The following is a 21,766-nucleotide window of genomic DNA, read 5'->3' as shown; positions in this document are numbered from 1 at the left end:
TGATAAGCTTGGAGCGTACTATGGTGTTGAATGCTAAGCTATAGTCAACGAACAGCATTCTTACATATGTATTTCTCTTGTCTAGATAGGATAGGGCAGTGTGGAGTGTGATGGCGATTGCATCGTCTGTGGATCTATTGGGGCGGTAAGCACATGGAAGTGGGTCTAGGGTGACAGGTAAGGTAGAGGTGATATGATCCTTGACTAGTCTCTCAAAGCACTTCATGATGACAGAAGTGAGTGCTACGGGGCAATAGTCATTTAGTTCAGTTACCTTTGCTTTCTTAATTGTATTGTGCCATATTCCCAGTCACCTTGCCATGGTTAATTGCGGTGGTTCGCGGTTTCAGTTTTGCGTGAATGCTGCCATCTATCCATGGTTTCTGGTTAGGGTAGGTTTTAATAGTCACAGTGGGTACAACATCTCCTATACACTTCCTGATAAACTCAATCACAGAATCAGTGTATTCGTCAATGTTATTCTCGGAAGCTACCCGGAACATATCCCAGTCCGCGTGATCAAAACAACCTTGAAGCATTGATTCCGATTGGGCAGACCAGCGTTGAATAGTCCTTAGCACGGGTACTTCCTGTTTGAGTTTCTATAGGAAGGGAGGAGCAAAATGGAGTCGTGGTCAGATCTGCCGAAAGGAGGGTGGGGGAGGTTCTTGTATGCATTCCGGAAGTTGGAGTAACAGTGGTCAAGTGTTTTGGCAGCGCGAGTACTACAGTCAATATAGAATTTCGGCATCCTTTTTCTCAAATTTCATTTGTTAAAATCTCCAGCTACAATAAATGCAGCCTCAGGATATGTGGTTTCCAGTTTTCAAAAAGAGTTTGAGGGCTGTCGAGGTATCAGCTTGAGGGGGGATATACACAGCCGTGGCTATAACCGATGAGAATTCTCTTGGGAGATAATACGGTTGGCATTTGATTGTGAGGTATTCTCGTTCCGGTGAACAAAAGGACTTGAGTTCCTGTATGTTATCACAATTACACCATGAGTCGTTAATCATGAAACTCGCCCTTCTTCCCGAAGAGATATTTATTTCGGTCTATGCAATGAACTGAGAATCCAGCTGGCTGGACCGAGTCGGACAGTATATTCCGAGAGAGCCATGTTTCCGTGAAGCAGAGTATGTTACAATCCCTGATGTCTCTCTGGAAAGAAACCCTTGCCCTGAGCTCGTCAACTTTATTATCCAGAGACTGAACATTAGCGAGTAATATACTCGGAAGCGGTGGGTGGTGTGCGCGCCTCCTAAATCGGACTAGAAGATCACTCCGAGTACCTCTCCATCGCCGGCGTTGTTTTGGGTCTGTCACGGATCCCTCCGGTACTGCTGCTCATTCCGTTCACCAGCTCCGGAGGTCTACGTCACCGGCCTTCTAGGTGCCACTGAACTGGATTCATTACCAACAACCCCGGACTGTCTTGTCTCATTACGCACACCTGGTTCCCATTCCCCCTGATTAGTATGTGTATATATGTGCCCTCCGTTCCCCATTGTCCTTGTCGGTTATTGTTACCATGCCCGTTGGTCTTGTGAGCACCTGTGCTGTTGTATCGGCTTCCATGCTATGTGTTATTGTGCACTTGTTTTACGGGTCTCGTCCCATGTATTATTTAGAGGTTTACACCTCGCATCTTGTTTGGGTGGAGAAAATAAAACCCCTATTACGTATTCCTGCACTTGTCTCCTATCATTATACAACTTGACAGGGTCGGCTTCTGGAATCAGTTCAGTTGCCCTGGGGGGTGCGAACAAAGGATCTGCTTCGGGAAAGTCGTATTCCTGGTCGTGATGCTGGTGAGTTACCGCCGCTCTGATATCCAATAGTTCTTCCCGGCTGTATGTAATAACACCAAAAAAATTCTGGGCTAACAAATAATACATTACAAAAAAAATACTGCCAAGTTTCCTAAGAGCAAGAAGCGAGGCAGCCCTCTGTCGGCGCCAATTTCACTTATGGGTATGCTTGTAATCGTTAAGGACTGGGGAGTTTTCAGGATAAAAAAATGTACAGAATGGAGCCAAGCACAGGCAAAATCCTAGAGGAAAACCAGGTTCAGTCTGCATTCCACCAGACAATGGGAATTCACCTTTCAGCAAGACAATAACCTAAAACATAAGGCGAAATCTACACTGGAATTGCTTACCAAGATGACAGTGAATGTTCCTGAGTGGCCAATTTACAGTTGACTTAAATCTACATAACAATCTATGAAAAGACTTGAAAATGGTTGTTTATCATCGATTAACAACCAATTTGACAGAGCTTGAAGAATTTTGAAAAAAATCATAGGCAAATGTTACACAATTCAGGTGTGACTGGACTGACTCACATCACTACCAAAGATGATTCTAACATGTATTGACTCAGGAGGTTGAATACTTGTCTAATCAAGATAGTGTTTAATGTTTCATGAATGTTTTACAAATGTAAGATTTTTTTTCTCCACTTTGACATTAGAGTATTTTGTATAAATCTTTGACAAAAAAATGTAATCCATTTTAATCCCACTTTGTAACACAACAAAATGTGGAAAAAGTAAAGGGTTGTGAATACTTTCTGAAGGCACTGTATTTTCTCTCCCTTACACCCTCGTCTCTCATTCTCTTGTCCCTATTTGACCTTAATCTTCCCTCAGGACTTATAAATGGCATAGCCCCATTCTCCACCAGACCTCCCAGACTATCACCTTCGGTGGTGCTATGCCTACAGATTCCCTCTCCATAGAGTAAGAGTGAGTGAGAGGAATATCGAGTGGCGCCATCCAATTCTGTGTTCCATTTGGAGACCAGGCTCTGAGGAGGTTGCTGCAGAATGCCAAATGAAGTGTGTGTCTCTGCCTGTGACAGTGATAAACTGCCCTCAGCCCCTTGAGTGGCTTTGCCCTCTCTCTGTGTCCCCTGTCCTGTCCCCTCCACAGCAGGCAAGGGTGCCAGTGTGCCCACCTGTGTCAGCCGATAATCGGGCATCTTGCATAAATAACAAACCCTGATAAGTCAGTTTGAGTATGAGCAGTCAATCAAGTTGCCAGTGAATCTAGCATCTCCTTCAGCCTACTGCATGTTAAATAATGTTATTTGAATATTTGAAATATTAATGCTAATGTATCTGGAAGCCAGAGAGACCTGGTGCACCTCTTCATTCTGTCCCTGCCTGGTATATGCAGAAGCAGTAGTATGGTGCCTCTGGTGCAAGAGAGAGGTGCATTCTGGGATGGCTTAAAAAGGGGCTATGGAGTGTGTCAGACATCAAGGGATCTGGCCATTGAAATAGTGCACAGTAGTGAGACGAGAGTTCGCTACCCATCTAATGAATAATGAATGTGTGCTGTACCGATGATGCAAACAGTCACACAGGATGAGGAACACTAGGTTACTTGACACTTTCAACTTGACAAATTTTACTTTACAATAGTTTCTGCTAATGTCACCAGCCATTGTGTAGACCCTTTGGCACAAGTTAAGAACACTTCCACAGCAAATAATCACCCATCAATGTGAAATCTGACTGATTTATATAGAATTTGTATTCTGCAGAATCTATACTTTATAGTGCCCCTGTGGCGCAAAGTATCTACTGTCATTGAACAAAGGTACTGAATATAATTCACCGCATTTATATTCTGAGTATATGGCCTCTCTCATGATCTCTCCTGTGTAATATATTCAGTCAGACCAACCATAGCGGGCGGCCTTGACCACTCTTCTTTACTGCTTTTTTCTCCTCCTCTGCTCTCATTCTCTCTCCAATCATGTGCATTGAATAGATATGAGGTGAATTTAAGCCTGTAGCGAAGTAATCTGGTTTGAACCTACTTGGCCAATTAACATGTAATAATAACACTTAATATCAAGACATATACACAGGTGCACCCCCCACCACCTCCATCCCCCTCGCCCCAGCTGCATTGATAAAGGGAGGAGGGAGGTGTAAAAGGGTGTGAGAACAAAATGGATTAGAGACTCGATGGAAAGATATTATTGGATACCGCGAGAAAATGGAGCAAAAGGACATTACAGGAAAAGGATAGAATAAGAAAAAATATGGGAAAGAACGTAGGAGGACAAGAAAAAATAGATTCTAATATGATGTGGCGAGGCAGAGGGCACTAGCCTTTTTAATCTGACAAGCAGAGCCAATTTCCATGATTAATTATGCTGCTGAGCGCTGAGCTGATCTATGAAATTCTTATTAAATACCTGACAGTTGCAAGCTTGGTGGAGGCCACGTGTCAGCACAGGGCCAACACACGTATTTACTGTAGCATTCGCCATTAGCTTTCTCTTTGTGTGTCTTTCCCTGTCTTGTTCTCCTTCTTTCTCTCTGCTCCGCCCCTACTTCTCTCTCTCCCTCCATCTCTGTCCCTCTTCTCCTCCCTCTCTTTCTACACTATTCTCCCCCTTTACTTCATCATCTCATTCCTAATACAATTTTTTATTCACACAGAGATTTTCTCAAGAGTGCCACTATGGTCCAATGATTGGCAGGTGTGGATACTGGTGGCAGGTGGCAGTTTCTTTTTGCACGATGATGTGGGGGTTTCAACAGTAAGCCGGCAGTTATCACTACACCCTCGAGAAGCCCTGATGTTGGGGGGGTTGGATCTTGTATGGAGAGCAACTGGAGACCTAGACGGTCAGCCAGACTTCAACTCACCACATCTCTCCAGCAAGCAGTAGCTCTCCTATCCTATTCTCTGGCCAGCCACAAGGTGTTGATGAGCTGTCATCACATCTTTATTAACACTTCTGGGGCTGGATTCACAAGGCTTTTTTTGTAATGATAAATGAGACTTTCATGAAGCACTCCAAGGCCTTTCCAATGTGTTGGACTACCTCACAGTCGCATATCCCCAGCAGTAGGCAGCGACAAAAATCAAAAATGTCTCACCTTTCTGACAAATAACTAAACATCAGAGAGATATTTCATGTAGGTAATGCTAACATACTGATGCATGATTGAGCGTATGAGCAGATGGACTGAAAGAAGTATCCTCAGAACCAATCCCAGACATAAAGGGATCAGGCTGCTAATAATACACTGCAGAGCAGGGCCAAGTCTTGCTTTCAGAGCAGTACCAAGTCACAGTAACACAAATAAACACCTTCAGAATCTGTCACTTAGAAATGTTCTGACAAGCTTATGAAAACATTCCAGAGTGGCTACACTTTTTTTTTTACAATTACAAATCTGATCCTTTATTGTCATATACATCCACTCTTATAGACATAGTGACACTTTCATAAACATGTATTCACTATTAGATGACACATGCCTATGTTACCGTCAGTACAGTAATCAGCTCTTGCTGTGCCACTCTTTAACTGATCTAAATGCTCACCTCAGAGGCAGAACAAAGTCAACGACTCCACTAGGTCATCTGTGAAACAGGCTCAACTCCATATTAGGAGGAAAGGTTTTAATACCTATATTATTGATCAGCCCATATGGCTGCCGATCAATCTTATCTGGTCTCTATACAGGCAGACTGACCATCAGTGAGAGAAGATACGGTAGGAGTCAAAAAGAGAGTGCGAGTGTGTCCTGAATGAGGTCACTACTGTAAGTAACATCAAGAATGGAACACATCAGATGTCCTCCTTCTATGAGACAAAGATAAAATCTGAACATAGTGCTGGGGGAAGAAAACATTCCATGCAGGTAGCTCACTGTAGATACTGCAGTGGAAAATCCAAAGAGCTAAAAAAAAGTTTATGGAAAGCCTAACTTAATAACTTTGTTAGGATGATAATCAAATTACTCTATAGAATAACCAACATTTAAAACCATTTTTCCAAAATAATATACAATCAGAGCTATCTCAGCATGAGAGAACCCTATAGTTGTTGGTTGGTTAGTTGCCCCCCCCCCCCCTCTGCTTCTGACTGGTGCTAGACAAAATGTTCCCCTTTCTGTTCCTTGATGGGAAATAATTATTAAAATTATGAACTTTCAAATTATATGCCTGCTGCTGGTCAAATTTTCTTCCCTGAGGAACAGTCTTTGATTGTCTGGCCGCCCACATAGCTATCCCCTGGCAGCAGTGATTGCCAGACGAAACAAAATATTTTCTGCTCCTTACTTTGTTTATCATCACCACTGTTTCCACAGTGAGACATAATGCCTTCAAATTTCCAGTAGGACAGTAAGACACAGTAACACAAAGTGTGATAGGGGTTATTATGAGTGAGGAGAACTGATCTCACCTCTACAGACATTGCCGTTATCCGGCTCAAAGCCAGCCTTGCAGGTGCAGCTCCCGATGGGAACCATCCACTCCCCATCTCCATTGCAGTACAGCTTGATGGGCACGTCCACCTCCTCTGAGTTAGCGATGCACGTGCCTCTGGCGATGACCAGTGAGGTGCTCTCGGCACCCGTCATCGTCTCTGGGAAGATGGCAAAATTCTGCACAACGCTGGGGCATTTCTTATGGAAGACACGTACTGACAGCAGGGACATGCAGGCCCCGTAGTCCTGGAAGGCCAAGTAGAACCCATTACGGGAGAGAGGGCCAAAGCTCCGCACCTCCGTGTTGACCTTCATCAATCGTCCGCCGAAGTCCACTTGGGAGAAACTCTCGTCGGCCGCGATGGTGTCCACCTTCAGGTAGGGAGCTTCCATCCAGAAGGAGGTTCCCTTGGTGGTGGCGATGACCGAGTCTGTCTCATAGTAGTAGAGGTTGAAAGTCTCCTTGCAGGAGCCGGGGACACTGGGGATGGAGCTGCAGTCACGGACAGTGAAACGCATCTCCACATAGACACGCTGAGCCCCTCGTCTGTCGATGAAGGTGGTGAGGAGCCAGTTGTTCTGGCTGGGCTCGAACACGTTACACACCTGGTAGGTCCTGATGGTGTTGAGGTTCTCATCGTAGCCACTCACCTCCTCCCACTGTGGAGAACAGACACACAACAAGTTAGAGCAAGGCTTCAATCAATCAGCACATCCGTCCAAGTCATGGAGAGAGAGATTAGTGCATGTGAGATAGACAGAGTATGGCCCTGCATATGTTTTCCCTCCATTTCCCAGTGTATTAACATACCTCTCTGAACGCTGGTATTGGCTGTTAGCGGCCCACAATCCACTCAGACACAGCCAGTCTACCACAGATAAGTGGCCCAACTGAAATCAATCTTGCGCAGGCATGACTGAGCAAGGCCTCACCACATTAGGACATTTGGTGCATTACAGACGCAGGATTATACAAGGTATTGAATTAAAGCCTTAGAGAAACGATGGCCCATCGCATCAGAATGAGCTGCCTAGCTAATGGATCAGTACATACACGTTAGGGGGCTGTGAGCCAGCCATAAAGCACTGATAGGCCTTAAACACAGTCAATGCTTTCCCTACACCATTAATTCACACATTACCATTTATGTGACAGACCTGGATCACTGCTACTGTGCATTAACACCACTGGTAAATTCTTTATAACAGAAATGTGTGTGTACCTGTTTGATGTATATGTGCAATATTATGATGTACTGTACTAATGGTATGACATTGAAACGGCCACTTCTCCACAGGAGAATTACCATGGACCAAGAGAGGGCACACTGGATGTGGATTGGCCATAGCAGCCCACAGTCTGGCAGAAGATGGAATACATGAATGCAGAAACACTAGTGGAGAGTACCCTACACACCATCATCCCTGAGAGCTATTGTTTGGTCCAACTATCTAGGCCTTTAGGGAGGTGAGATAGATACACCGTCGTGTGTGTGTGTGTATGAGCAATAGACGAGGGTTGTGTGAAACAGGAGGTAACGTGGTGAGTTGTGGCTACTGGGGAGCACTGAAGCGGTGCATTGTGGGAGATCCTGTTGAAACAGCGGCCAGGAAGAGGACTAGATCACAGAGAGCTGAGATGATTAATGAGTTTACGGAGAGCCCTGACACAAATTAAACCATATCTTTTTTTCTCAGTGTCTCTCCTTCGCTCTGCCCCTCTCCCTGGGATGACCATTCATCAGAATTAGAGCGACCTGTCCCTTTCAACACCAAGCAGACATTAATACAGCCAGGTTCCAGCCATAGAGAGCGAGAGAGGGGTAGGGGTGCTCAGCGCAGCTGGAGCCAAGCTAAGGGGACCCTCCATGTCTCCACCATCCACAGATGACCTATTTTCACAGCATTCCAGACTAATGTCTGACTATGTGTCTGACAGCAACATTAATTTCAAGTGCTGTGCCACAACAACTGTGCCAAGCATCCACTGTCCTGACAATGTTCCACACACAGGTGTTCGGAGACGCTAGATAGCTAATTAGAACAGGTGTTTGCATCTCTTCCTTAAGCTGTATCATTGAAATATAGCCATGTGGGAATCATGTTATAAAGGTGTGTAATAATAAGACTGTTTTGATTGAGTGATGTTTTTTCGTTTGTTAATGCGTCTTCATGGGTCATACCCTGTGTGGAGATACTGATGGTTTGTCGGGACGGATGGTTTGTTACATAACGGGTTAGGAGAACTAACGTACCAGATTAGGAAAATTAAAGTAGCAGGTTAGGAGAACTAACATAGCAGGTTAGGAGAATTAACGTAGCAGGATAGGAGAATTAACGTAGCAGGTTAGGAGAATTAACGTAGCAGGATAGGAGAATTAATGTAGTAGGTTAGGATAATTAACTGTGAAAGGCCGTACCTATTCACTGATGAAATCCTAGGAATGAGACGCAGAGACGTGACAAAAAGAAGGAAACTGTATTGGGAGTTTGTCACGTCCTGACCAGCAGATGGAGCTGTTGTAGTAGTTTGGGGTTCAGGACGTGGCAGTCTTGTGTGTGTTCTCTGTGTCTTGTGACTCCTGATCAGGAACAGCTGGGGATCGTTGTTCCTGATTGGGAGTCATATATGTAGGAGTATGTTTGTCACTGGGGGTTGTGGGGAATTGTGGTGAGCACTGCTTTTTTTTTGGTTTAGCCTGCTACACTGTCGTATCGTGAGTACTGTTCATTGTTATGTTTATTGTTTTTCCCAGTGGATACTTTACTTGTTTTGTTAATTAAAGAAACATGAGTGTCCACACTTCTGCTGCGCCTTGGTCCTCCTTTCAAATCCACGATGGATACTGTGACAGAATTCCCCACCAACACAGGACCAAGCAGCGGAAGAAGGCTGGCGAGGACTGGGAGACACGACGGGTAAGGGAGACCGAGAGGCACCCCCAATAATTTTTTAGGGGGGGCACAAGGGCTGTTTGACGGGGCAGGAGCTGCCCGCCAGTCAACAGTCGCCAGAGCTGCCCGCCAGTCAACAGTCGCCAGAGCTGCCCGCCAGTCAACAGTCGCCAGAGCTGCCCGCCAGTCAACAGTCGCCAGAGCTGCCCGCCAGTCAACAGTCGTCAGTGCTGCCCGCCAGTCAACAGTCACCAGAGCTGCCGCCAGTCAACCGTCACCAGAGCTGCCCGCCAGTCAACAGTCGTCAGAGCTGCCCGCCAGTCAACAGTCGTCAGAGCTGCCCGCCAGTCAACAGTCGTCAGAGCTGCCCGCCAGTCAACAGTCGTCAGAGCTGCCCGCCAGTCAACAGTCGTCAGAGCTGCCCGCCAGTCAACAGTCGTCAGAGCTGCCCGCCAGTCAACAGTCGTCAGAGCTGCCCGCCATTCAACAGTCGTCAGAGCTGCCCGCCAGTCAACAGTCGTCAGAGCTGCCCGCCAGTCAACAGTCGTCAGAGCTGCCCGCCAGTCAACAGTCGTCAGAGCTGCCCGCCAGTCAACAGTCGTCAGAGCTGCCCGCCAGTCAACAGTCGTCAGAGCTGCCCGCCAGTCAACAGTCGTCAGAGCTGCCCGCCAGTCAACAGTCGTCAGAGCTGCCCGCCAGTCAACAGTCGTCAGAGCTGCCCGCCAGTCAACAGTCGCCAGAGCGCCCTGAACTGCCGGAGTGGCCAGACGGCCCTGAACTGCCGGAGTGGCCAGACGGCCCTGAACTGCCGGAGTGGCCAGACGGCCCTGAACTGCCGGAGTGGCCAGACGGCCCGAACTGCCGGAGTGGCCAGACGGCCCGAACTGCCGGAGTGGCCAGACGGCCCGAACTGCCTGAGTGGCCAGACGGCCCGAACTGCCGGACTGCCCAGACCGGCCCGAACTGCCGGACTGCCCAGACCGTCCCGAGCTGCCGGACTGCCCAGACCGTCCCGAGCTGCCGGACTGCCCAGACCGTCCCGAGCTGCCGGACTGCCCAGACCGTCCCGAGCTGCCGGACTGCCCAGACCGTCCCGAGCTGCCGGACTGCCCAGACCGTCCCGAGCTGCCGGACTGCCCAGACCGTCCCGAGCTGCCGGACTGCCCAGACTGCCCCGAGAGGCCGGACCGCCCCGACAGCCTGGAACGGCCAGCACCTGAGCCACCTCCAGGATAGGTGGGTTGGGGAGGGAGGGTGTAGCACAGTGCCGCGACACCCAAACAGTACTGTCAGGTATACGAAACACTGAACAGAAAATAACCACCCACAAACACAATGAGAAAAAACCCCTACTTAAATATAGTCTCTAATCAGAGGCAACGAGATACAGCTGCCTCCAATTAGAGACCAATCCCAAACACTCCCAACCTAGACATAGACAACCTAGAATAAACATAGAAATAGACTAACATAGAACATAACCCCCAAAAAAACGAAACACAAACCAAACACGCCCTGACCAAACTACAATAACAAATAACCCCTTTTACTGGTCAGGACGTGACAGTATAACTGTGGTATACTGCAGTATACCGTAACTGCAGTTAGAGTGCAATATAATTGCAGTTATGGTGCAGTATTACTGCATTTCAACTGCAGTACACTGCAGTTATTCTGAAAATACTGCGTCCAAAATACCAGTCGACAGCAGTTACTGCACTTTTACTGCAGTTTCAAAACAGCAAAAATGTTGAGGATGTAGCTAAAAATTACACGCTAGGACAGACAATTTTATCGCGCTACATGCTTCAGCACTTGGTAGTCCCGTTCTGTGAGCTTGTGTGGCCTACCACTTCACGACTGAGCCATTGTTGCTCCTAGACATTTCCACTTCACAATTACAGCACTTACAGTTGACCGGGGTAGCTCTAGCAGGACAGAAATTTGGCAAACTGACTGGCATCCTACTGTATGACTGTGCCACATTGAAAGTCAGTGAGCTCTTCAGTAAGGTCATTCTACTGACAATGTTTGTCTATGGAGATTGCATGGCTGTGTGCTCAATATTATACACCTGTCAGCAACGGGTGTGGCCGAATCCACAAATTTTAAGGGGTGTCCACATATTTCTGTATATACACTGCTCAAAAAATATAAAGGGAACACCTAAACAACACAATGTAACTCCAAGTCAATCACACTTCTGTGAAATCAAACTGTCCACTTAGGAAGCAACACTGATTGACAATAAATTTCACATGCAGTTGTGCAAATGGAATAGACAACAGGTGGAAATTATAGGCAATTAGCAAGACACCCCCAATAAAGGAGTGGTTCTGCAGGTGGGGACCACAGACCACATCTCAGTTCCTATGCTTCCTGGCTGATGTTTTGGTCACTTTTGAATGCTGGCGGTGCTTTCACTCTAGTGGTAGCATGAGACGGAGTCTACAACCCACACAAGTGGCTCAGGTAGTGCAGCTCATCCAGGATGGCACATCAATGCGAGCTGTGGCAAGAAGGTTTGCTGTGTCTGTCAGCGTAGTGTCCAGAGCATTGAGGCGCTACCAGGAGACAGGCCAGTACATCAGGAGACGTGGAGGAGGCCGTAGGAGGGCAACAACCCAGCAGCAGGACCGCTACCCCCGCCTTTGTGCAAGGAGGAGCAGGAGAAGCACTGCCAGAGCCCTGCAAAATGACCTCCAGCAGGCCACAAATGTGCTGTGTCTGCTCAAACGGTCAGAAACAGACTCCATGAGGGTGGTATGAGGGCCCGACGTCCACAGGTGGGGGTTGTGCTTACAGCACAACACCGTGCAGGACGTTTGGCATTTGCCAGAGAACATCAAGATTGGCAAATTCGCCACTGGCGCCCTGTGCTCTTCACAGATGAAAGCAGGTTCACACTGAGCACGTGACAGACGTGTCAGAGTCTGGAGACGCCGTGGAGAATGTTCTGCTGCCTGCAACATCCTCTCCAGCATGACCGGTTTGGCGGTGGGTCAGTCATGGTGTGGGGTGGCATTTCTTTGGGGGGCCACACGGCCCTCCATGTGCTCGCCAGAGGTAGCCTGACTGCCATTAGGTACCGAGATGAGATCCTCAGACCCCTTGTGAGACCATATACTGGTAAGGTTGGCCCTGGGTTCCTCCTAATGCAAGACAATGCTTGACCTCATGTGGCTGGAGTGTGTCAGCAGTTCCTGCAAGAGGAAGGCATTGATGCCATGGACTGGCCCGCCCATTCCCCAGACCTGAATCCAATTGAGCACATCTGGGACATCATGTCTCGCTCCATCCACCAACGCCACGTTGCACCACAGGCTGTCCAGGAGTTGGCGGATGCTTTAGTCCAGGTCTGGGAGGAGATCCCCCACCTCATCAGGAGCATGCCCAGGCGTTGTAGGGAGGTCATACAGGCACGTGGAGGCCACACACACTACTGAGCCACATTTTGACTTGTAGAGATTAATCAGATCAAGCCGAACAGTATGATGTATTAGGGACTTGTGGTTTCCAACAGGCCAATATTCTACATAGTTTAGCACAGAAAATGTGGTAATTAACTACAATGACCATAACCCATTGCGTACCCGCTTACCAGTCTGGTCTGTGTGGAGCAGACATGGAGAGCTCGGCGACAGAGACAAGAGAGAACGTGCAAGAGGGATAGAAAGCAGATGCTTTGCAAGGTATCTCTACCTGAAAATACATATTCTAAGTGACTGATAGTCATAAAAGTCATAAAAGTATGCCTTAGCAGCAGGTCTATAGAGATGAGATGATGACTTGGAATGGAATAACAAAGTCATCAAATAAAACATATTTTATTAAAGTAAAGTAATCTATCAGCACTAATAATATTGCATGTATTTTTTTTTTTAAATCGTCAAAAACAATTTTTAATAATTTCTGCGATTTTATTAATAGGCTACGTCTCTGGATCCAGTCTTCTCCATTACTGTAACGATCGTCGCCTGGTGACGAGGAAGCGGACCAAAACGCAGCTGGGAGCGAACACATGTTTATTGAACACACTGGAATTAAACATGTACACAAAATCAAGAAAAAATGTCGATACGTTACGTGCTCAAAACAAAGAGACAACAACCCACAAAACAGCGTGGGGAAAACAGCACTTAAATGTGATCCCAATCAGAGACAATTAGCGACAGCTGTCTCTGATTGGGAATCGACAGAACCCAACCTAGAATTTCCCACCTAGAGCCTACACAAGGCTAAAACGTAAACAAAACACAAACCAAGGAAAAATACCTAACATGACACACCCTGACCCAATATCCCCGAGTTCACCTGGTCAGGGCGTGACAATTACCTGCACTGTAAATAAATACCACCTATTTTTTGCACCTGATCTAGGCTATACAGACTGATTAAGTACTCCGGAACCTCCTTACTAGGCTGTCGGGTCCGCTATCTTTAACAGAAGCCAAACAGAAAGCAGAGGGTCCATTGGGACTCTAACAACAGACTGTCATGTCCTTGTCGTGAGCGTCTCAGCAAACCCAATCAGTGGTGATGATTAAGTTAGGCTGTTCCCCCTCTGGCTATATTATGTATTATGTTTATGTAACACCGCCTTGCTATTTTATTATCTCCATCACCTCTTAACCAAGCAGGCAGGTAGGTAAAGAGAGAGTAGGGGTGGATGGATGAATGTTCTTCTGAGAGAGAACAAAGCAGCTCTGGGAACAGATGCAGTGTCTCTCTTTGTTTGTTTGTTTGTGTTTGTTTGTTTGGTTGTGTTTCCATGTCATTTCAGCAAGCCATGACACTCACCATATCAGATTTCTTTTAAATCGTTTCTGTAGTTAGAATGAGATAAGATTAGCATTCCTGCAACATTATTTTGTTGAAACATAATTTGATCTCAGATTTTAATTTATCGGATTCATATAATGTTCAATTAATACAGTACTTAACCTGTCTGGGCTAGGGGGCAGTATTGAGAATTTTGGAAAAATATGTTCCCATTTTTAACTGCCTCCTACACCAACTCAGAAGCTAGAATATGCATATTATTGTTCAGGTTTGGATAGAAAACACTCTGAATTTTCTAAAACTGTTTGAATGGTGTCTGTGAGTATAACAGAACTCCTATGGCAGGCAAAAACCTGACAAGGTTTCAAGCAGGAAGTACCCTGTCTGACAAGGAGTCGTGCGTCTTGCATCTTTTTATTGAAAAGTAAGGATCTTAGCTGTAACGTGACAATTCCCAGGGCTCCAATAGGCTCTCAGAGCCCGCGAAATAACTGAAGGTTTACGAGGGAGCCTCAGGTTGAAACATATTATCGCCTTTTGTAAGTGGATGCTCCGAGGACCTTTGAATGATGCGCGTGCATGAGTCGCTTCTGAGGAGAAATTTTATTCGGCTGTTTAGGCTCAATGCATACTCCCGGTCGGAATATTATCACTTCTCTACGACATAAATGGCATAAAAATTGGTTTTAAACAGCGGTTGACATGCTTCGAAGTACGGTAATGGAATATTTAGACATTTTTGACACGCCAATGCGCCATGCGCGAAACCGGGAAGAAGCATTCTAGAACTCACGAACAAAACGTCGCTGTTTGGATATAACGATGGATTATTTGGGACCAAACCAACATTTGTTATTGAAGTAGAAGTCCTGGCAGTGTATTCTGATGAAGAACAAGCAAGGTAAGAACATTTTTCTTATAGGAAATGTGATTTTGGTGGATGCTGACCTGGGTGGGTATCTAAATAGCTAGCCCTGTAATGCCGGGCTATGTACTTAGATTATTGCAAAATGTGCTTCATCCGAAAAGCTATTTTAAAATCGGACATATCGAGTGCATAGAGGAGTAATGTATCTATAATTCTTAAAATAATTGTTATGCTTTTTGTGAACGTTTATCGTGAGTAATTTAGCAAACTGTTAGTAAATTCAACGGAAGTTTGCCGGGGGTTATGCGTTTTCTGAACGTCACATGCTAATGCAAAAAGCTGTTTTTTGATATAAATATGAACTTGATTGAACAGACATGCATGTATTGTATAACACAATGTCCTAGGTGTGTCATCTGATGAAGATCATCAAAGGTTAGTGCTGCATTTAGCTGTGGTTTGGGTTTATGTGACATGATATGCTAGCTTGAAAAATGGCTGTCTGATTTTTTCTGTCTGGGCACTCTGCTGACATAATCTAATGTTTTGCTTTCGTTGTAAAGCCTTTTTGAAATCGGACAGTGGGGTTAGATTAACGAGATTCTTGTCTTTAAATAGCTGTAAAATAGTCATATGTTTGAGAAATTGAAGTAAAAGTATTTCTAACGATTCAAAAATCGCGCCACTGGAATATCAGTAGCTGTTACGTAGGTGGGACGAAATCGTCCCACATACCCCAGACAGGTTAACATCCAATTTGGACAAAAGAAATGTTCTAACAATGAGTAAGACATGAGGAATACAAAGAAATGGTCAAAAACCAACCACAGACCCCCACAATCTACACCAATCCCACCCTAAAAACAAATATAAAGTAGCAGTTCTCTATCGTCCTCTATCAGCACCAGCCTGTACCCTACCTGCACTAAGCTCTCTCCTGGCCCCTTACACCAAATCTGAATTTGTCCTGCTAGGTGACCTAAACTGGGACATGCTTAAACCACCTGACCAAGACCTAAAGCAATGGGACTCTCTAAATCTTCCTCAGATTATTACCAATCCCACAATGTATGACTCCAAACACCCAGAAAAGGCTACTCTCCTCGATGTTATCCTCACAAATAATACTGATAGGTATCAGACTGGTGTTTTCTGTAATGACCTGAGTAATCACTGTTTTACAACCTGTGTTCGTAATGGCTGCTCAATGAAACGACCTGACCTTATTTGTTATAGATGCTTGCTGAAAAACGTTAATGAGCAAGCCTTCCTTCATGAACTGGCCTCTGTAAAATGGTCTAGAATGAGCTTGAGGGGGTGGATGTCGGAGACGCTTGGACCTTTTTTTTATATTTCCAGTGGTATTGTTAACAAACATGCAGAGTTACTCCACCTCAAGAATTTGGTGAAAGGCTTGGTACACGCATACTCAGGCTGACTGGCCAAAGTTAGTTACTATAAGGAGCAGTTCTCTCTCTGTTGGTCAAATCCTAAGAAGTTCTGGAAAACGGTTAAAGACCTGGAGAATAAACCCTCCTCCTCACAGCTGCACATGTCCCTTAATGTGACAAGAAGCACATGGCAGAGCTCTTTAAATCACCACTTCATTAAGTCAGGATTCCTATTTGACTCAACCATGCCTCCTTGCCCATCCAACATTTCCTCATCTCCCACTCCTTCTAATGCGACTAGCCCCGATGCTCCTACCTCTTTTTCCCCTGCCCCGCTACAAAGTTTCTCCCTACAGGCGGTCACTGAGTCCGATGTGCTAAAGGAGCTCCTTAAACTTGACCCAAAAAAACATCTGGTTCAGATGGTTTAGACCCTTTCTTCTTTAAGGTTGCTGCCCCTATCATCGCCAAGCCTATCTCTGAACTTTTTAACCTCTCTCTCCTCTCTGGGGAGGTGCTCATTGCTTGGAAGGCAGCCACGGTTTGTCCTTTATTTAAAGGGGGAGATGTCTCAGCCTCCAGTATTTATGCTGCAGTAGTTTATGTGCCGGGGGGCTAGGGTCAGTCTGTTTCATCTGGAGTATTCTCTTGTCTTATCCGGTGTCCTGTGTGAATTTAAATATGCTCTCTCTAATTCTCTCTTTCTTTCTCTCGGAGGACCTGAGCCCTAGGACCATGCCTCGGGACTACCTGGCATGATGACTCCTTGCTGTCCCTAGTCCACCTGGCCATGCTGCTGCTCCAGTTTCAACTGTTCTGCCTGCGGCTACGGAACCCTGACCTGTTCACCGGACGTGCTTGTTGCACCCTCGACAACTACTATGATTATTATTATTTGACCATGCTGGTCATTTATGAACATTTTAACCTCTTTGGTATAGGGGGCAGTATTGAGAATTTTTGGAAAAAATATGTTCCCATTTTTAACTGCCTCCTACACCAACTCAGAAGCTAGAATATGCATATTATTGTTCAGGTTTGGATAGAAAACACTCTGAATTTTCTAAAACTGTTTGAATGGTGTCTGTGAGTATAACAGAACTCCTATGGCAGGCAAAAACCTGACAAGGCTTCAAGCAGGAAGTACCCTGTCTGACAAGGAGTCGTGCGTCTTACCTCTTTTTATTGAAAAGTAAGGATCTTAGCTGTAACGTGACAATTCCCAGGGCTCCAATAGGCTCTCAGAGCCCGCGAAATAACTGAAGGTTTACGAGGGAACCTCAGGTTGAAATATATTATCGCCTTTTGTAAGTGGATGCTCGGAGGACCTTTCAATGATGCGCGTGCATGAGTCGCTTCTGAGGAGAAATTTTATTCGGCTGTTTAGGCTCAATGCATACTCCCGGTCGGAATATTAACACTTCTCTATGACATAAATGGCATAAAAATTGGTTTTAAACAGCGGTTGACATGCTTCGAAGTACGGTAATGGAATATTTAGACATTTTTGACACGCCAATGCGCCATGCGCGACACCGCGAAGAAGCATTCTAGAACTCACGAACAAAACGTCGCTGTTGGAACATAACGATGGATTATTTGGGACCAAACCAACATTTGTTATTGAAGTAGAAGTCCTGGCAGTGTATTCTGATGAAGAACAAGCAAGGTAAGAACATTTTTCTTATAGGAAATGTGATTTTGGTGGATGCTGACCTGGGTGGGTATCTAAATAGCTAGCCCTGTAATGCCGGGCTATGTACTTAGATTATTGCAAAATGTGCTTCATCCGAAAAGCTATTTTAAAATCGGACATATCGAGTGCATAGAGGAGTAATGTATCTATAATTCTTAAAATAATTGTTATGCTTTTTGTGAACGTTTATCGTGAGTAATTTAGCAAACTGTTAGTAAATTCAACGGAAGTTTGCGGGGGTTATGCGTTTTCTGAACGTCACATGCTAATGCAAAAAGCTGTTTTTTGATATAAATATGAACTTGATTGAACAGACATGCATGTATTGTATAACACAATGTCCTAGGTGTGTCATCTGATGAAGATCATCAAAGGTTAGTGCTGCATTTAGATATGGTTTGGGTTTATGTGACATGATATGCTAGCTTGAAAAATGGCTGTGTGATTATTTCTGGCTGGGTACTCTGCTGACATAATCTAATGTTTTGCTTTTGTTGTAAAGCCTTTTTGAAATCGGACAGTGGGGTTAGATTAACGAGATTCTTGTCTTTAAATAGCTGTGAAATAGTCATATGTTTGAGAAATTGAAGTTATAGCATTTCTAACGATTCAAAAATCGCGCCACTGGATTGAAGTGGCTGTTACGTAGGTGGGACGAAATCGTCCCACATAGCCCAGAGAGGTTAACAACTTGACCATGTTCTGTTATAATATCCACCCGGCACAGCCAGAAGAGGACTGGCCACCCCTCATAGCCTGGTTCCTCTCTAGGTTTCTTCCTAGGTTTTTGGCCTTTCTAGGGAGTTTTTCCTAGGGAGTTTTTCCTAGCCACCGTGCCTCTTTCACATGCATTGCTTGCTGTTTGGGGTTTTAGGCTGGGTTTCTGTACAGCACTTTGAGATTTCAGCTGATATACGAAGGGCTATATAAATAAAATTTGATTTGTTTGATTTGATTAAGCTGATCCTAACGGTTACAGGCCTTTTTCTATTTTGCCCAGTTTATTAAAAAAAGTGTTGGAAAAACTTGTCAATAATCAACTGACTGCCTTTCTTGATGTCAATAGCATTATCTCTGGTATGCAATCTGGTTTCTGCTCAGGTGATAGATGTGAAAGTGCAACCTTAAAGGTCCTCAATGATGTCACCATTGCCCTTGATTCTAAGCAATGTTGCGATGCTATTTTTATTGACTTGGCCAAGCTTTTGATACGGTAGACAATTCCATTCTTGTGGGCCGGCTAAGGAGTATTGATGTCTCTGAGGGGTCTTTGGCCTGGTTTGCTAACTACCTCTCTCAAAGAGTGGAATGTACAAAGTCAGAACATCTGCTATCTCAGCCACTGCCTGTCACCAAGGGAGTACCCAAAGGCTCAATCCTAGGCCCCATGCTCTTCTCAATTTACATCAACAACATAGCTCAGGCAGTATGAAGCGCTCTCATCCATTTATATGCAGATGATACAGTCTTATACTCAGCTGGCCCCTCCCCAGATTTTGTGTTAAACGCTCTAAAACAAAGATTTCTTAGTGTCCAACAAGCTTTCTCTGCCCTTAACCTTGTTCTGAACACCTCCAAAACAAAGGTCATGTGGTTTGGGAAGAAGAATGTCCCTCTCCTCACAGGTGTGATTACTACATCTGAGGGTTTAGAGCTTGAGTTAGTCACCTCATACAAGTACTTGGGAGCATTGCTAGATGGTACACTGTCCTTCTCTCAGCACATATCAAAGCTGCAGGCTAAAGTTACATCTAGACGTGGTTTCCTCTATCGTAATCACTCCTCTTTCAACCCAGCTGCAAAACTATCCCTGATTAAGATGACCATCCTACCTATGCTAGATTACAGAGAAGTAATTTATAGATTGGCAGGTAAGGGTGCTCTCGAGCGGCTAGATGTTTTTCAGCATTCAGCCATCAGATTTTCCACCAATGCTCCTTATAGGACACATCACTGCACTCTATACACCTCTGAAAACTGGTCATCTCTGTATACCCATCGCAAGACCCACTGGTTGATACTTATTTATAAAACCCTCTTAGGCCTCACTCCCCCCTGTCTGAGATATCTACTGCAGCCTTCATCCTCCACATACAACCCCCGTTCTGCAAGTTACATTCTGTTAAAGGTCCCCAAAGCACACACATCCCTGGGTCGCTCGTCTTTTTAGTTTGCTGCAGCTAGCGACTGGAACGAGCTGCAATAAACACTCAAACTGGACAATTTTTATCTCAATCTCTTCATTCAAAGACTCAATCATGGACACTCTTACTGACAGTTGTGGCTGCGTTGCGTGATGCATTGTTGTGTCTACCTTCTTGCCCTTTGTGCTGTTGTCTGTGCCCAATAATGTTTGTACCATGTTTTGTTCTGCTACCATGTTGTGCTGCTGCCATGTTGTGTTGCTGCCATGTTGTTGTCATGTGTTGCTGATTTGCTATGTTGTTGTCTTAGGTCTCTCTTTATGTAGTGTTGTGTTGTCTCTCTTGTCATGATGTGTGTTTAATCCTATATTTTTTTATTCATTTTTTTATTTTTATTTTTTATCCCAGCCCCCGTCCCCGCGGGAGGCCTTTTGCCTCTTGGTAGGCCATCATTGTAAATAAGAATTTGCTCTTAACTGACTTGCCAAGTTAAATAAAGGTTAAATCAATAAAATCAATAAATATGTCTGACAAGTAGCATGGAGCTGCGGCTCGGAGTATTGTTTCTTCATCCTATGTTATGTCTTCACAATGAATTTGGTGATGTGTTTATCCCCCTGTTCAGAGAAATTAGTCATAGAAGTTAGTAGGTTTATGTCCCATCGTACATCCTGATATTACAAGGTTCTGACCACTAGATGGTGCTGTTCCTGCTATTAGGTGAACAATCTGAGATGGTGGTTGTTGAAATTCTCTTTCTTGAGCTCTTTAAAGTGGAATGACCTGTGTGTGGTTGTGTGTGTGTGTATGTCCTTTCCTCTCTGTGCTCCTCTCAGATAGAGCATCCCATGGCACCTCATTGTCTCAGCCCCACCAGGTAAAAATAACAGAGCATTCAGCTGCACCTCATTGGTTCTGGTGCATAAGGGAAATAATGGGGCATCCTGCTGCACCTCAGTGGTAATTCACTTATCTGGTCCCGCTGCTGTATGCACTTCTACAAAATATAAGCCTGAGACCCACACAGATATTATTTAGAGAGCTGATGTGTAAATGCATATAAGAGTGAATAATTTAAACATATTACATTAAGGGATACTATGGCATGTACATACAGTTGAAGTCAGAAGTTTACATACACCTTAGCCAAATACATTTAAACTCAGTTTTTCACAATTCCTGACATTTAATCCTAGTAAAGATTCACTGTCTTAGATCAGTTAGGATCACCACTTTTGTGTCATAGAAGGGTGTTATGTCTGTGCAATGTTTATCACACTATTACCGAACCTGTACAAGTTGACCCTTTCCTGATAAATGTCTTTACTTTGAACATCCAACCTCGTAACCTTTTGAAAGCACTCAAATCTGAGGAGACATACTGTACGTAGTAAAAACAGACCATATTTAGATCTCTAGCACAAAAAAATCGTCAGATCTTGTGTAAAAGAATGCCAGATATAGCTATACTTGAAACATTCCTCCATCCTGACAGGTACAGTTGAAGTCGGAAGTTTACATACACCTTAGCCAAATACATTTAAACTCAGTTTAAACTCTTCACAATGACTTTTGCTGTTGTTCTGGGATGGATTTTCACTTTTCGCACCAAAGAACGTTCATCTCTAAGAGACAGAACACGTCTCCTTCCTGAGCGGTATGACGGCTGCGTGGTCCCATGGTGTTTATACTTTACTATTATTTGTACAGATGAACGTGGTACCTTCAGGCGTTTGGAAATTGC

The 21,766-nt window shown here is 44.9% G+C and overlaps 1 protein-coding gene across 1 annotated transcript in view; it reads right to left on the bottom strand.

Moving 5' to 3' along the window:
- The window catches only part of LOC115158359 (ephrin type-B receptor 1), a 203,742-nt gene that overhangs the window by 121,941 nt on the left and 60,035 nt on the right, over nucleotides 1-21,766 (bottom strand). The window contains exon 3 of the mRNA XM_029707199.1: nucleotides 6,222-6,906. Within this exon, the coding sequence (XP_029563059.1) occupies nucleotides 6,222-6,906 (685 nt within the window). The remainder of the gene's footprint in view (nucleotides 1-6,221; nucleotides 6,907-21,766) is intronic.

This window comes from Salmo trutta, chromosome 22 (assembly GCF_901001165.1).
Source record: "Salmo trutta chromosome 22, fSalTru1.1, whole genome shotgun sequence".
Lineage (NCBI taxonomy): Eukaryota > Metazoa > Chordata > Actinopteri > Salmoniformes > Salmonidae > Salmo > Salmo trutta.
The sequence above is the reverse complement of the archived record's forward strand: the minus strand, read 5'-3'. Positions and strand labels throughout refer to the sequence as shown.